Here is a 12985-nt window from a genome sequence, read left to right as displayed (position 1 = left end):
TGTTTTTTACAAATAAATTCACGCAATTCAGTGTGAGGCTTGAAGTCATAATCAGTTGATTATGACGTCAGGCGTTTGTCCACAGGCCTAGGCAGAAACACACACAATGAAGAGTTTGTGAATTTATTTCTAAATTATAAATCCGTATTTAGGAAAAACGAATTATTTTATTGGGAATAGGCCTTTTGGAGAAAGTGATTGTCAGACATAGCATTGACTAGCTCCTTTTCAAAATACCCAGTATTCCTACAGTATGTAGGATGTAACATCCAGAAGGAAGTAGGCTACTTCGTTAGGATGTATGCAGTGTTCATGTGCTAGTCGGAACTACTCTGAAATGTAGGCCTCTGCTGTGTGTGTGGGGCCGGATTAATGCAGGGGTTTACAGGGACAATAAACCCAGGGACTAAAATAGATAAAGGGACTAAAATATAGGGACTAAAATATATTTTAAAAAAATACGATTTTATGTTAAAAATATACACACACAGTGCATTCGGAATGTATTCAGACCCCTTCAATTTCCCCCCATTTTGTTACGTTACAGCCTTATTTTAAAATGGATTACATTGTTCCCCCCCCCCCATCAATCTACACACAATACTCCATAATGACAAAGCAAATGTATTAAAAATAAACAACTGAAATATCACATTTGGCAGTGGTTACAGCCTCGAGTCTTCTTGGGCATGACGCTACAAGCTTGGCACACCTGTATTTGGGGTATTTCTCCCATTATTCCCTGCTGATCCTCTCAAGCTCTGTCATGTTGGATGGGGAGCATCTCTGCAAAGCTATTTCCTGGCCCCTCCAGAGATGTTCAAGTCCGGGCTCTGGCTAGGCCACTCAAGGACATTCAGAGACGTGTTCCCAAAGCCACTCACGTCTTGTCTTGGCTGTGGGCTTAGGGTCATTGTCATTGTCCTGTTGGAATGGGAACCTTAACACCTCTCTGGGATAGGGGGGATGCAAATGTTCCACTTGGCCAATTGCCAGGGAAAATGCAGAGCGCCAGATTCAAATAAAATACTATAAAATTCAAACTTTCATTAAATCACACATGCAAGATAGCAAATTAAAGCTACACTCATTGCGAATCCACCCAGCATGTCAGATTTCAAAAAGGCTTTTCGGGGTCCTGAGCACTTTGGAGCTGGTTTTCATCAAGGACCTCTCTTACTTTGCTCCATTCATCTTTCCCCTGATCCTGACTATTCACCCAGTCCCTGCCACTGAAAAGCATCCCCACAGCATGATGCTGCCACCACCATGCTTCACTGTAAGGATGGTGCTAGGTTTCCTCCAGAAGTGATGTTTGGCATTCAGGCCAAGAATTCCATCTCCACAGAGGAACTCTAGAGCTCTGACAGAGTGAACATCAGGTTCTTGGTCACCTCCCTGACCAAGGCCCTTCTCCCCCGATTGCTCAGCTTGGCCGTACGGCCAGCTCTAGAAAGAGTCTTGGTGGTTCCAAACGTCTTCCATTTAAGAATGATGGAGGGTATTGTGTTCTTGAGGACCTTCAATGCTGCACACATTTTTTGGTACCTTTCCCCAGATCTGTGCGTCGATACAATCCTGTTTCGGAGCTCTACGGACAATTCCTTCGACCTCATGTCTTGGTTTTTGCTCTGACATGCACTGTCAACAGTGGGACCTTATGTAGACAGGTGTGTGCCTTTCCAAATCAGGTTGTAGAAACATCTCAAGGATGATTAATGGAAACAGGACGCACCTGAGCTCAATTTCGATTCTCATTGCAAAGGGTCTGAATAGTTATCTAAATAAGGTATTTCTGTTTTTTATTTTTCTTATTTTTTTTCTCTCCCAGTTTTCACTTTGTCATTATAGGGTATTGTGTGTTGATTGATGAGGATTATATATAAAAAACATTTAATCCATTTTAGAACAAGGCTGTAAAGTAACAAAATGTGGAAAAAGGGAAGGGGTCTGAATACTTTCCGAAATGCACTGTATATATTAGGATGTATGCAGTGTATATATATATATAGTGCATTTCGGAGTATTCAGACCCCTTCCCTTTTCTACATTATGTTACTTTACAGCCTTATTCTAAAATGGATTAATATATATATATATATATATATATATTTCTGCAACCACAGGAGGATTCAGGAGCCCGCTCTCAATGATTGTAGACAGCCTGCTGCCGCTCTGCTAATCGTCAGATTGGGAGGAGAGGAGGTAGGGGGCTCATATGGGTAACTGGGGGGCCCTTCCTTGATTGGGTAACTGATATATATATATATATATATATATATATATATATATATATATATATATATATATATATATATATATATATACATTTACATTTACATTTAAGTCATTTAGCAGACGCTCTTATCCAGAGCGACTTACAAATTGGTGCATTCACCTTTATGACATCCAGTGGAACAGTAGTGTATCTAAATCTTTTAAGGGGGGGGGTGAGAGGGATTACTTTATCCTATCCTAGGTATTCCTTAAAGAGGTGGGGTGTCAGGTGTCTCCGGAAGGTGGTGATTGACTCCGCTGTCCTGGCGTCGTGAGGGAGTTTGTTCCATCATTGGGGGGCCAGAGCAGCGAACAGTTTTGACTGGGCTGAGCGGGAACTGTACTTCCTCAGTGGTAGGGAGGCGAGCAGGCCAGAGGTGGATGAACGCAGTGCCCTTGTTTGGGTGTAGGGCCTGATCAGAGCCTGGAGGTACTGAGGTGCCGTTCCCCTCACAGCTCCGTAGGCAAGCACCATGGTCTTGTAGCGGATGCGAGCTTCAACTGGAAGCCAGTGGAGAGAGCGGAGGAGCGGGGTGACGTGAGAGAACTTGGGAAGGTTGAACACCAGACGGGCTGCGGCGTTCTGGATGAGTTGTAGGGGTTTAATGGCACAGGCAGGGAGCCCAGCCAACAGCGAGTTGCAGTAATCCATACGGGAGATGACAAGTGCCTGGATTAGGACCTGCGCCGCTTCCTGTGTGAGGCAGGATCGTACTCTGCGGATGTTGTAGAGCATGAACCTACAGGAACGGGCCACCGCCTTGATGTTAGTTGAGAACGACAGGGTGTTGTCCAGGATCACGCCAAGGTTCTTAGCGCTCTGGGAGGAGGACACAATGGAGTTGTCAACCGTGATGGCGAGATCATGGAACGGGCAGTCCTTCCCGGGAGGAAGAGCAGCTCCGTCTTGCCGAGGTTCAGCTTGAGGTGGTGATCCGTCATCCACATTGATATGTCTGCCAGACATGCAGAGATGCGATTCGCCACCTGGTCGTCAGAAGGGGGAAAGGAGAAGATTAATTGTGTGTCGTCTGCATAGCAATGATAGGAGAGACCATGTGAGGTTATGACAGAGCCAAGTGACTTGGTGTATAGCGAGAATAGGAGAGGGCCTAGAACAGAGCCCTGGGGACACCAGTGGTGAGAGCACGTGGTGTGGAGACGGGATTCTCGCCACGCCACCTGGTAGGAGCGACCTGTCAGGTAGGACGCAATCAAAGCGTGGGCCGCGCGGAGATGCCCAACTCGGAGAGGGTGGAGAGGGAGGATCTGATGGTTCACAGTATCGAAGGCAGCCGATAGGTCTAGAAGGATGAGAGCAGAGGAGAGAGAGTTAGCTTTAGCAGTGCGGAGCGCCTCCGTGATACAGAGAAGAGCAGTCTCAGTTGAATGACTAGTCTTGAAACCTGACTGATTTGGATCAAGAAGGTCATTCTGAGAGAGATAGCGGGAGAGCTGGCCAAGGACGGCACGTTCAAGAGTTTTGGAGAGAAAAGAAAGAAGGGATACTGGTCTGTAGTTGTTGACATCGGAGGGATCGAGTGTAGGTTTTTTCAGAAGGGGTGCAACTCTCGCTCTCTTGAAGACGGAAGGGACGTAGCCAGCAGTCAGGGATGAGTTGATGAGCGAGGTGGGGTAAGGGAGAAGGTCTCCGGAAATGGTCTGGAGAAGAGAGGAGGGATAGGGTCAAGCGGGCAGGTTGTTGGGCGGCCGGCCGTCACAAGACGCGAGATTTCATCTGGAGAGAGAGGGGAGAAAGAGGTCAGAGCACAGGGTAGGGCAGTGTGAGCAGAACCAGCGGTGTCGTTTGACTTAGCAAACGAGGATCGGATGTCGTCGACCTTCTTTTCAAAATGGTTGACGAAGTCATCTGCAGAGAGGGAGGAGGGGGAGGGGGAGGAGGATTCAGGAGGGAGGAGAAGGTTGCAAAGAGCTTCCTAGGGTTAGAGGCAGATGCTTGGAATTTAGAGTGGTAGAAAGTGGCTTTAGCAGCAGAGAGAGAAGAGGAAAATGTAGAGAGGAGGGAGTGAAAGGATGTCAGGTCCGCAGGGAGGCGAGTTTTCCTCCATTTCCGCTCGGCTGCCCGGAGCCCTGTTCTGTGAGCTCGCAATGAGTCGTCGAGCCACGGAGCGGGAGGGGAGGACCGAGCCGGCCTGGAAGATAGGGGACATAGAGAGTCAAAGGATGCAGAAAGGGAGGAGAGGAGGGTTGAGGAGGCAGAATCAGGAGATAGGTTGGAAAAGGTTTGAGCAGAGGGGAGAGAGTAGCGGGGGAGAGAGAGCGAAGGTTGGGACGGCGCGATACCATCCGAGTAGGGGCAGTGTGGGAAGTGTTGGATGAGAGCGAGAGGGAAAAGGATACAAGGTAGTGGTCGGAGACTTGGAGGGGAGTTGCAATGAGGTTAGTGGAAGAACAGCATCTAGTAAAGATGAGGTCGAGCGTATTTCCTGCCTTGTGAGTAGGGGGAAGGTGAGAGGGTGAGGTCAAAAGAGGAGAGGAGTGGAAAGAAGGAGGCAGAGAGGAATGAGTCAAAGGTAGACGTGGGGAGGTTAAAGTCGCCCAGAACTGTGAGAGGTGAGCCGTCCTCAGGAAAGGAGCTTATCAAGGCATCAAGCTCATTGATGAACTCTCCGAGGGAACCTGGAGGGCAATAAATGATAAGGATGTTAAGCTTGAAAGGGCTGGTAACTGTGACAGCATGGAATTCAAAGGAGGCGATAGACAGATGGGTAAGGGGAGAAAGAGAGAATGACCACTTGGGCGAGATGAGGATCCCGGTGCCACCACCCCGCTGACCAGAAGCTCTCGGGGTGTGCGAGAACACGTGGGCAGACGAAGAGAGAGCAGTAGGAGTAGCAGTGTTGTCTGTGGTGATCCATGTTTCCGTCAGTGCCAAGAAGTCGAGGGACTGGAGGGAGGCATAGGCTGAGATGAACTCTGCCTTGTTGGCCGCAGATCGGCAGTTCCAGAGGCTACCGGAGACCTGGAACTCCACGTGGGTCGTGCGCGCTGGGACCACCAGATTAGGGTGGCCGCGGCCACGCGGTGTGGAGCGTTTGTATGGTCTGTGCAGAGAGGAGAGAACAGGGATAGACAGACACATAGTTGACAGGCTACACAAGAGGCTACGCTAATGCAAAGGAGATTGGAATGACAAGTGGACTACACGTCTCGAGTGTTCAGAAAGTTAAGCTTACGTAGCAAGAATCTTATTGACTAAAATGATTAAAATGATACAGTACTGCTGAAGTAGGCTAGCTGGCAGAGGCTGCGTTGTTGACTATGTAGGCTAGCTGGCAGTGGCTGCGTTGTTGACACTACACTAATCAAGTCGTTCCGTTGAGTGTAATAGTTTCTACTGTGCTGCTATTCGGGGCTAGCTGGCTAGCTAGCAGTGTTGATTACGTTACGTTGCGTTAAAAGAACGACAATAGCTGGCTAGCTAACCTAGGAAATCGATCTAGACTACACAATTATCTTTGATACAAAGACGGCTATGTAGCTAGCTATGTAGCTAGCTACGATCTACCAAAAGTTTGGGGTCACTTAGAACTTTCCTTGTTTTTGAAAGAAAAGCAATTTTTTCTCCATTTAAATAACATCAAATTGGTCAGAAATAGAGTGTAGATATTGTTAATGTTGTAAATTACTATTGTAGCTGGAAATGGCAGATTTTTTATGGAATATCTACATAGGCGTACAGAGGCCCATTATCAGCAACCATCACTCCTGTGTTCCAATGGCACTAACCAGAATAGAAAAAAATCTGCCGTTTCCAGCTACAAGTAATTTACAACACTAACAATGTCTACACTGTATTTCTGATCAATTTTATGTTTTTAAAGTTTTTATGGACAATTTTTTTTTACATTTCTTTCAAAAACAAGGACATTTCTAATTGACCCCAAACTTTTGAATGGCAGTATATATGTTAATATTTGTAAGAACTTAACAAGATTCAACAACTGAGACATAAACTAAACAAGTTCCACAGACATGTGACTAACAGAAATGGAATAATGTGTCCCTGAACAAGGGGGAGTGGGAGGGTCAAAATACTCTTCCCTCTTTGACTCCCATGTCAGGACCCTGAAACAGACACCTCTCTCATCCTCTCACTGTCACTGGCAGAGCTGTCCAAACAACTGAAGGGTGGAACATTAACTCCAGAAGCTGTGTTCCACTCATACGTGGAAAAGGTAATGCACAACTGTAGGTTACTCCAGCTTTTTGTAATGTGGAATTTTGTGGACTGCATTATTTCTTTAGGTGGTGTGTTTTGTTTTCACTGCAAGCATTGGTGACATATTGTACTCCTGCAATGTTTTCTGCAAACCATTAACCACCTTTAACCTGTTTACGTATTTAAATCGGAAGTCACAGCTAGGGTTGCAAAGGGTCTGAAACTTTCCGGTAAATTTCAGGAATTTTTCCGGGAAATGTTCCATGGGAAGTTAAAGCCATGAAATTTGGGGAATTTTGCTTAAATTCATCAAAAAAGTTAGCTTATAACGTGAACCGTTTTTTTGTGGGATACACATAAGGCAATTCTAGGTCTTGTAGCATATTTTGGTTAACCCCAATTCAATGGAATTGCAACCCTCTGCAGTACATTCATCCATCATGTGTGCGGTGCACTCTTCCATCACATGTACAGCTGATGTTCAAGATCTTGCACACTAATGAGATGCTATTGTGTAGTAGTGTGGGCTCTATCTGAGCCAATAACTACATGCTTTCTGGTAAGTAATGATTACAATACTGGCTGGGGTGAATATATTTTATATGACATACATGATTTTGTAAATAGTAAATAGTTGAGATTGCCTGCAAAGACAACATTACGGACCCTCCACCTCGATCCCGATCCAGAGTACAGGCCTCAGTGCAACGCTCATTCCTTCGACGATTAACGCGAATCCGACCATCACCCCTGGTGAGACAAAACCGTGACTCGTCAGTGAAGAGCACTTTTTGCCAGTCCTGTCTGGTCCAGCGACGGTGGGTTTGTGCCCATTGGCAACGTTGTTGCAGGGGATGTCTGGTGAGGACCTGCCTTACAACAGGCCTTCAAGCCCTCAGTCCAGCCTCTCTCAGCCTATTGCGGACAGTCTGAGCACTAATGGAGGGATTGTGCGTTCCTGGTGTAACTCGGGCAGTTGTTGTTGCCATCCTGTACCTGTCCTGCAGGTGTGCTGTTCAGATGTACCGATCCTGTGCAGGTGTTGTTACACATGGTCTGCCACTGCGAGGATGAACTGCTGTCCGTCCTGTCTCCCTGTAGCGCTGTCTTAGGCGTCTCACAGTAAGGACATAGCAATTTATTGCCCTGGCCACATCTGCAGTCCTCATGCCTCCTTGCAGCATGCCAAAGGCACATTCACGCATATGATCATAAACCCTGGGCATCTTTCTTTTAGTGTTTTTCAGAGTCAGTAGAAAGGCCTCTTTAGTGTCCTAAGTTTTCATAACTGTGACCTTAATTGCCTACCGTCTGAAACCTGTTAGTGTCTTAACGACCTTTCGACAGGTGCATGTTCATTAATTGTTCATGATTCATTGAACAAGCATGGGAAACAGTGTTAAAACCCTTTTCAATTAAGATCTGTGAAGTTATTTGGATTTTTACAAATTATATATGAAAGACAGGGTTCTGAAAAAGGGATGTTTCTTTTTTTGCTGAGTATTTATATAGTTGATGTCGGAAGTTTACATACACCTTAGCCAAATACATTTAAACTCAGTTTTTCACAATTCCTGACATTTAATCCTAGTAAAAATGCTCTGTCTTAGGTCAGGTAGGATCACCACTTTACCACAATGATTTATTTCAGCTTTTATATCTTTCATCACATTCCCAGTGGGTCAGAAGTTTACATACACTCAATTAGTATTTGGTAGCAATGCCTTTAAATTGTTTAACTTGGGTCAAACATTTAGGGTAGCCTTCCACAAGCTCCCCACAATAAGTTGGGGGAATTTTGGCCCATTCCTCCTGACAGAGCTGGTGTAACTGAGTCAGGTTTGTAGGCCTCCTTGATCTCACGCTTTTTCAGGTCTGCCCACAAATTTTCTATAGGATTGAGGTCAGGGGTTTGTGATGGCCACTTCAATACCTTGACTTTGTTGTTCTTAAGCCATTTTGCCACAACTTTGGAAGTATGCTTGGGGTCATTGTCGATTTGGAAAACCCATTTGCAACCAAGCTTTAACTTCCTGACTGATGTCTTGAGATGTTGCTTCAATATATTCACAATTTTCCTGCCTCATGATGCCATCTATTTTGTGAAGTGCACCAGTCCCTCCTGCAGCAAAGCACCCCCACAACATGATGCTGCCACCCCGTGCTTCACGGTAGGGATGGTGTTCTTCGGCTTGCAAGCATCCCCCTTTTTCCTCCAGTCATAATGATGGTCATTATGACAAAACAGTTCCATTTTTGTTTCATCAGATCAGAGGACATTTCTCCAAAAAGTATGATCTTTGTCCCCATGTGCAGTTGCAAACCGTAGTCTGGATTTTTTTTATGGCGGTTTTGGAGCAGTGGCTTCTTCCTTGCTGAGCAGCCTTTCAGGTTAGGTCAATATAGGACTCGTTTTACTGTGTGTATCGATACTTTTGTACCGGTTTCCTCCAGCATTTTCACAAGGTCCTTTGCTGTTGTTCTGGGATTGATTTGCACTTTTTGCAACAAAGTACGTTCATCTCTAGGAGACAGAACGCGTCTCCTTCCTGAGTGGTATGACGGCTGCGTGGTCCCATGGTGGTTATACTTGCGTACTATTGTTTGTACAGATGATTGTGGTACCTTCAGGTATTTGGATATTGCTCCCAAGGATGAACCAGACTTGTGGAGGTCTACTATTTTTTTTCTTAGGTCTTGGCTGACTTCTTTTGATTTTCCCATGATGTCAAGCAAAGAAGCATTGAGTTTGAAGGTAGGCCTTGAAATACATCTATAGGTACACCTCCAATTGACTCAAATTATGTCAGTTAACCTGTCAGAAGCTTCTAAAGCCATGACATCATTTTCTGGAATTTTCCAAGCTGTTTAAAGGCACAACCAATTTAGTGTATGTAAACGTCTGACCCACTGGAATTGTGATACAGGGAATTATAAGTGAAATAATCTGTCTGTAAACAATTGTTGGAAAAAGTAGTAGATGTCCTAACCAACTTGCCAAACTATAGTTTGTTAATAACCTCTCTGGGATATGTGGGACGGTAGCGTCCCACCTCGCCAACAGCCAGTGAAAGTGCAGGGCGCCAAATTCAAAACAACAAAAATCTCATAATTAAAATCCCTCAAGCATACAAGTATTTTACACAATTTTAAAGATACAATTCTCGTTAACAAGAAATTGGAAAAAAATGAGTTTTAATGACTCCAACCTAAGTGTATGTAAACTTCCGACTTCAACTGTATATATATATATATATATATATATATATATATATATATATATATATATATATATATATATGTGTGTATAAATTAAACTGTATAATAAATAAATGTGACTGGTCAATATTTTGGATGAAATCAAATCAAATTGTATTTGTCACATTATCCGATTACAACAGGTGTAGGTAGACCTGATCAACTCTATGCGAAGGAGATGTGTCGCACTGCATTTGGCAAATAAATGGTGGTCACAACAGATACTGCCTGGTTTTCTGATCCTCGCTCCTACTTTTTGTTTAAAGGTATCTGTGACCAACAGATGCATATCTGTATTCCCAGTCATGTGAAATCCATAGATTAGGGCCTAATAAATATATTTCAATTGACTGATTTCCTTATATGAACTGTAACTCAAAAATATTGAAATTGTTTGCATGTTGCATTCATATTTTTGTTCAGTGTATGTTGTTTTATTTGTTATTTTACCAGGTAAGTTGACTGAGAACACATTCTCATTTACAGCAACGACCTGGGGAATAGTTACAGGAGAGAGGAGGGGGATGAATGAGACAATTGTAAGCTGATGCCTATATGTGTAGCCTATATCACCCCCAGCTTGTGTGTGGGTGTAATGTTGTTGCTCTGATCCTACCATCATTTGAACATGGGCACTTGAAGGGCCAATCAAATTCTGCCTTTTTCCTGGACTTTAATCTTTCAGTCTGTCCTCCAAACAATAAGTGCTTACTTTGGTAGAAAGTGTGTGTGTGTGTGTGTGTTGTGGTTGACTGAGCAGTGGATTAACAATTAGAGGCTGTGTGGCAATGATCAATGATGGCAGTGCTCAGCTCACCAGTTAATGTACAGGGCAAACAGCGTAGCCTAGTGGTTAGAGCGTTGGACTGGTAACCGAAAGGTTGCAAGTTTGAATAACCGAGCAGACAAGGTACAAATCTGTTGTTCTGCCCCTGAACAAGGCAGTTAACCCAGTGTTCCTAGGCCGTCACAGCTTAGGAACACAATCAAAGAAACTCTGAAGGCCTAGGAACACTGGCAGTTAACCCAGTGTTCCTAGGCCGTCACGGCTTAAGAACACAATCAAAGAAACTCTGAAGGCCTAGGAACACTGAGTTAACTGCCTTGATCAGGAACAGGTTAAGAACAAATTCTTATTTTCAATGATTGAAAATAAGAATTTGTTCTTAACTGACTTGCCTAGTTAAATAAAGGTAAAATAAAAAAAAATATATATAACCAGAATAAATTATACAATCTTACTTTAGACCATTTGCTGGGTGTTGCGTTTAGAAATTCTCGGTATTGGGTTTGGAATTTAGGAAATGGATAAGTCTACATGTGAATTGACAGCCTTGTGTGACTGAATCCCTTTTTTGACAGTGTGTAACTTCTCCGGGGCACACGGTGGCAGTAGCTTTGGTGGCGTACAGGGATTCGATTGGGTGCCGTTTCATTAACGTAGAATAAGTAACGTATCGACACGATTACGTCTGGTAAGTGACCTGGTCCGTCCTCCAGCATTCAATCAAAGAAACTCTGTGGACAAGTTATTCATCTGACAGCGAGTCATATCAGGGCAAGAGTAGTAACATCATGGTTTTAGAGGAGAAAAGGATCTCGAACGGGGAACCCGAAGATGTAAGACATTAATGAACCATTTTCCATTCAATATGTGGTTAAATAATGAACGGAACCGTGTGTTTAAGGCCTAGATTTGCTACTATAGCTAACAGGAGAGACAGTGTCTAGCCAGCCGGTACGTCAGCTAGCATAGTTAGCCAGCATAGTTAGCCAATAATCTACTCGGTTGTTTTCGAGCAACCAGTGGCAATAAATAGCATGCAAGTTAGCTAACTAGCTTGGCTAACAACAGCCTTGGCAAGTAGTCCAGTGTGTTATATTGGTGTCATGTTTCGAGTGCTTTAAAATGTGTTTTTCTTTCAGGAAGAGGAGGAAGAAGAGGAGGAAGATATGGTGGTATGTATCGATTTGGTATGATGCAACGTAATCTGCCCACCTTGCATTGGTTCTAAAACCTAAAGAATATTTTGTCAACTAGCCAACTAGTTAGTTGTCATGCAACTGGGGGGAATAAATAGCCAGCCTCATATCTGTTTGTGCTATAGCCAAGTCTGATGTATGGTTGTTTGTTATGCCAGACATGTTGGTTATAGCACAAACAGATCTGGGACCAGGCTATGGAATAGATGACTTATGTTCTCAGTAGCCCTGGTCCTTTTGTTCCAGGACCCCCTTGACACAGTGCGGGACAAGTGTGCACAGGCAGAACACTGCATCCACACCCGGGCAAAACTGGAGGACTGCGAATCCAGGGTCGGCTCCAAGTCCGAGACCGCAGAGGACTGCACTGAAGAGCTTTTCGACTTTCTCCATGCCCGGGACCACTGTGTACGTGAAATCTACCCAGACACAGTCAGCAGCGGTTAACCATGGGGTACAAGGGGAAACATACAACCAGGCATGAGTGGATGTTAAAGCAACCAGCTGATTTAAAGCTAGCAGTTCTTGATAGAATGTTACAGCAGGTTGGCTCTCGCTTAGTCTGCCAAAAAAATAACCTGAGACTAAGTCTGGTTGTCAGACTGCCAAGAGAGATGTCAGTGGGTCCAACTCCTTGTCTCCTCAGTCAACTCTATGCGAAGGAGATGTCTGCTACGTACCACAACTGATACACAAATACATTTGTGTGACTCAACATTTTAAACTTCTACAGCCAGATGACACCCATTTTCAGGAGTCAGTGATTTGTATTTCTCTATAGCATGCTTCTCCATTGTTAAGTTCTTCATGATTGGAGAGCTTAGAATTTGAGTACAATAGTTGGATGATGGCGCAGGACAGAAGAATGTGGAGACATGGGTAAAGAAAAGCACACCGACCCTCATATGGTTTTACGGTTATATGCTTTGTCACCAGACGAGGAATGAAGCGAGAATACATTTGATGGTATAACTAGCTACTTTAGGAGACAAGTGTCACTCACTTTGCATACATTTGACTAGACAGTTTGCAATAACTTTACCTCTCATTTCTGTCCCCCAGGTGGCACACAAAGTCTTCCATTCTGTCAAATAAAGTCCATCCAGCTCCCTGCACTACTGGCAGAAATTCCCTGTCAGATATAGAAACAAGTACCTGGTTTTAAACGAAACCTCTGTGTTGTAACCTCAAATACACACTCTGTTCATGTGAATAAATTGTAAATTAAGTGTTGAATCTTTTTTGTAACTGGTTGGATTTCATGAAGTAATATACTTGTGTTAG

At 44.1% G+C, this 12985-nt stretch overlaps 1 protein-coding gene across 1 annotated transcript; it reads left to right on the top strand.

Annotated features, from left to right (window-relative positions):
• The first annotated feature begins 11176 nt into the window (after positions 1–11176).
• Positions 11177–12937, top strand: LOC115108107 (cytochrome b-c1 complex subunit 6, mitochondrial-like). The gene is made up of 4 exons (XM_029632073.2): positions 11177–11338; positions 11645–11677; positions 11948–12109; positions 12764–12937. Exons 1-4 carry the CDS (start codon positions 11294–11296, stop codon positions 12794–12796), a joined length of 273 nt encoding a protein of 90 aa, XP_029487933.1. The 5' UTR covers positions 11177–11293; the 3' UTR covers positions 12797–12937.
• Positions 12938–12985: the final 48 nt, after the last annotated feature.

This window comes from Oncorhynchus nerka, linkage group LG24 (assembly GCF_034236695.1).
Source record: "Oncorhynchus nerka isolate Pitt River linkage group LG24, Oner_Uvic_2.0, whole genome shotgun sequence".
Lineage (NCBI taxonomy): Eukaryota > Metazoa > Chordata > Actinopteri > Salmoniformes > Salmonidae > Oncorhynchus > Oncorhynchus nerka.
Note: the sequence above shows the minus strand (reverse complement) of the source record. Positions and strands in the feature narration are given on the sequence as shown.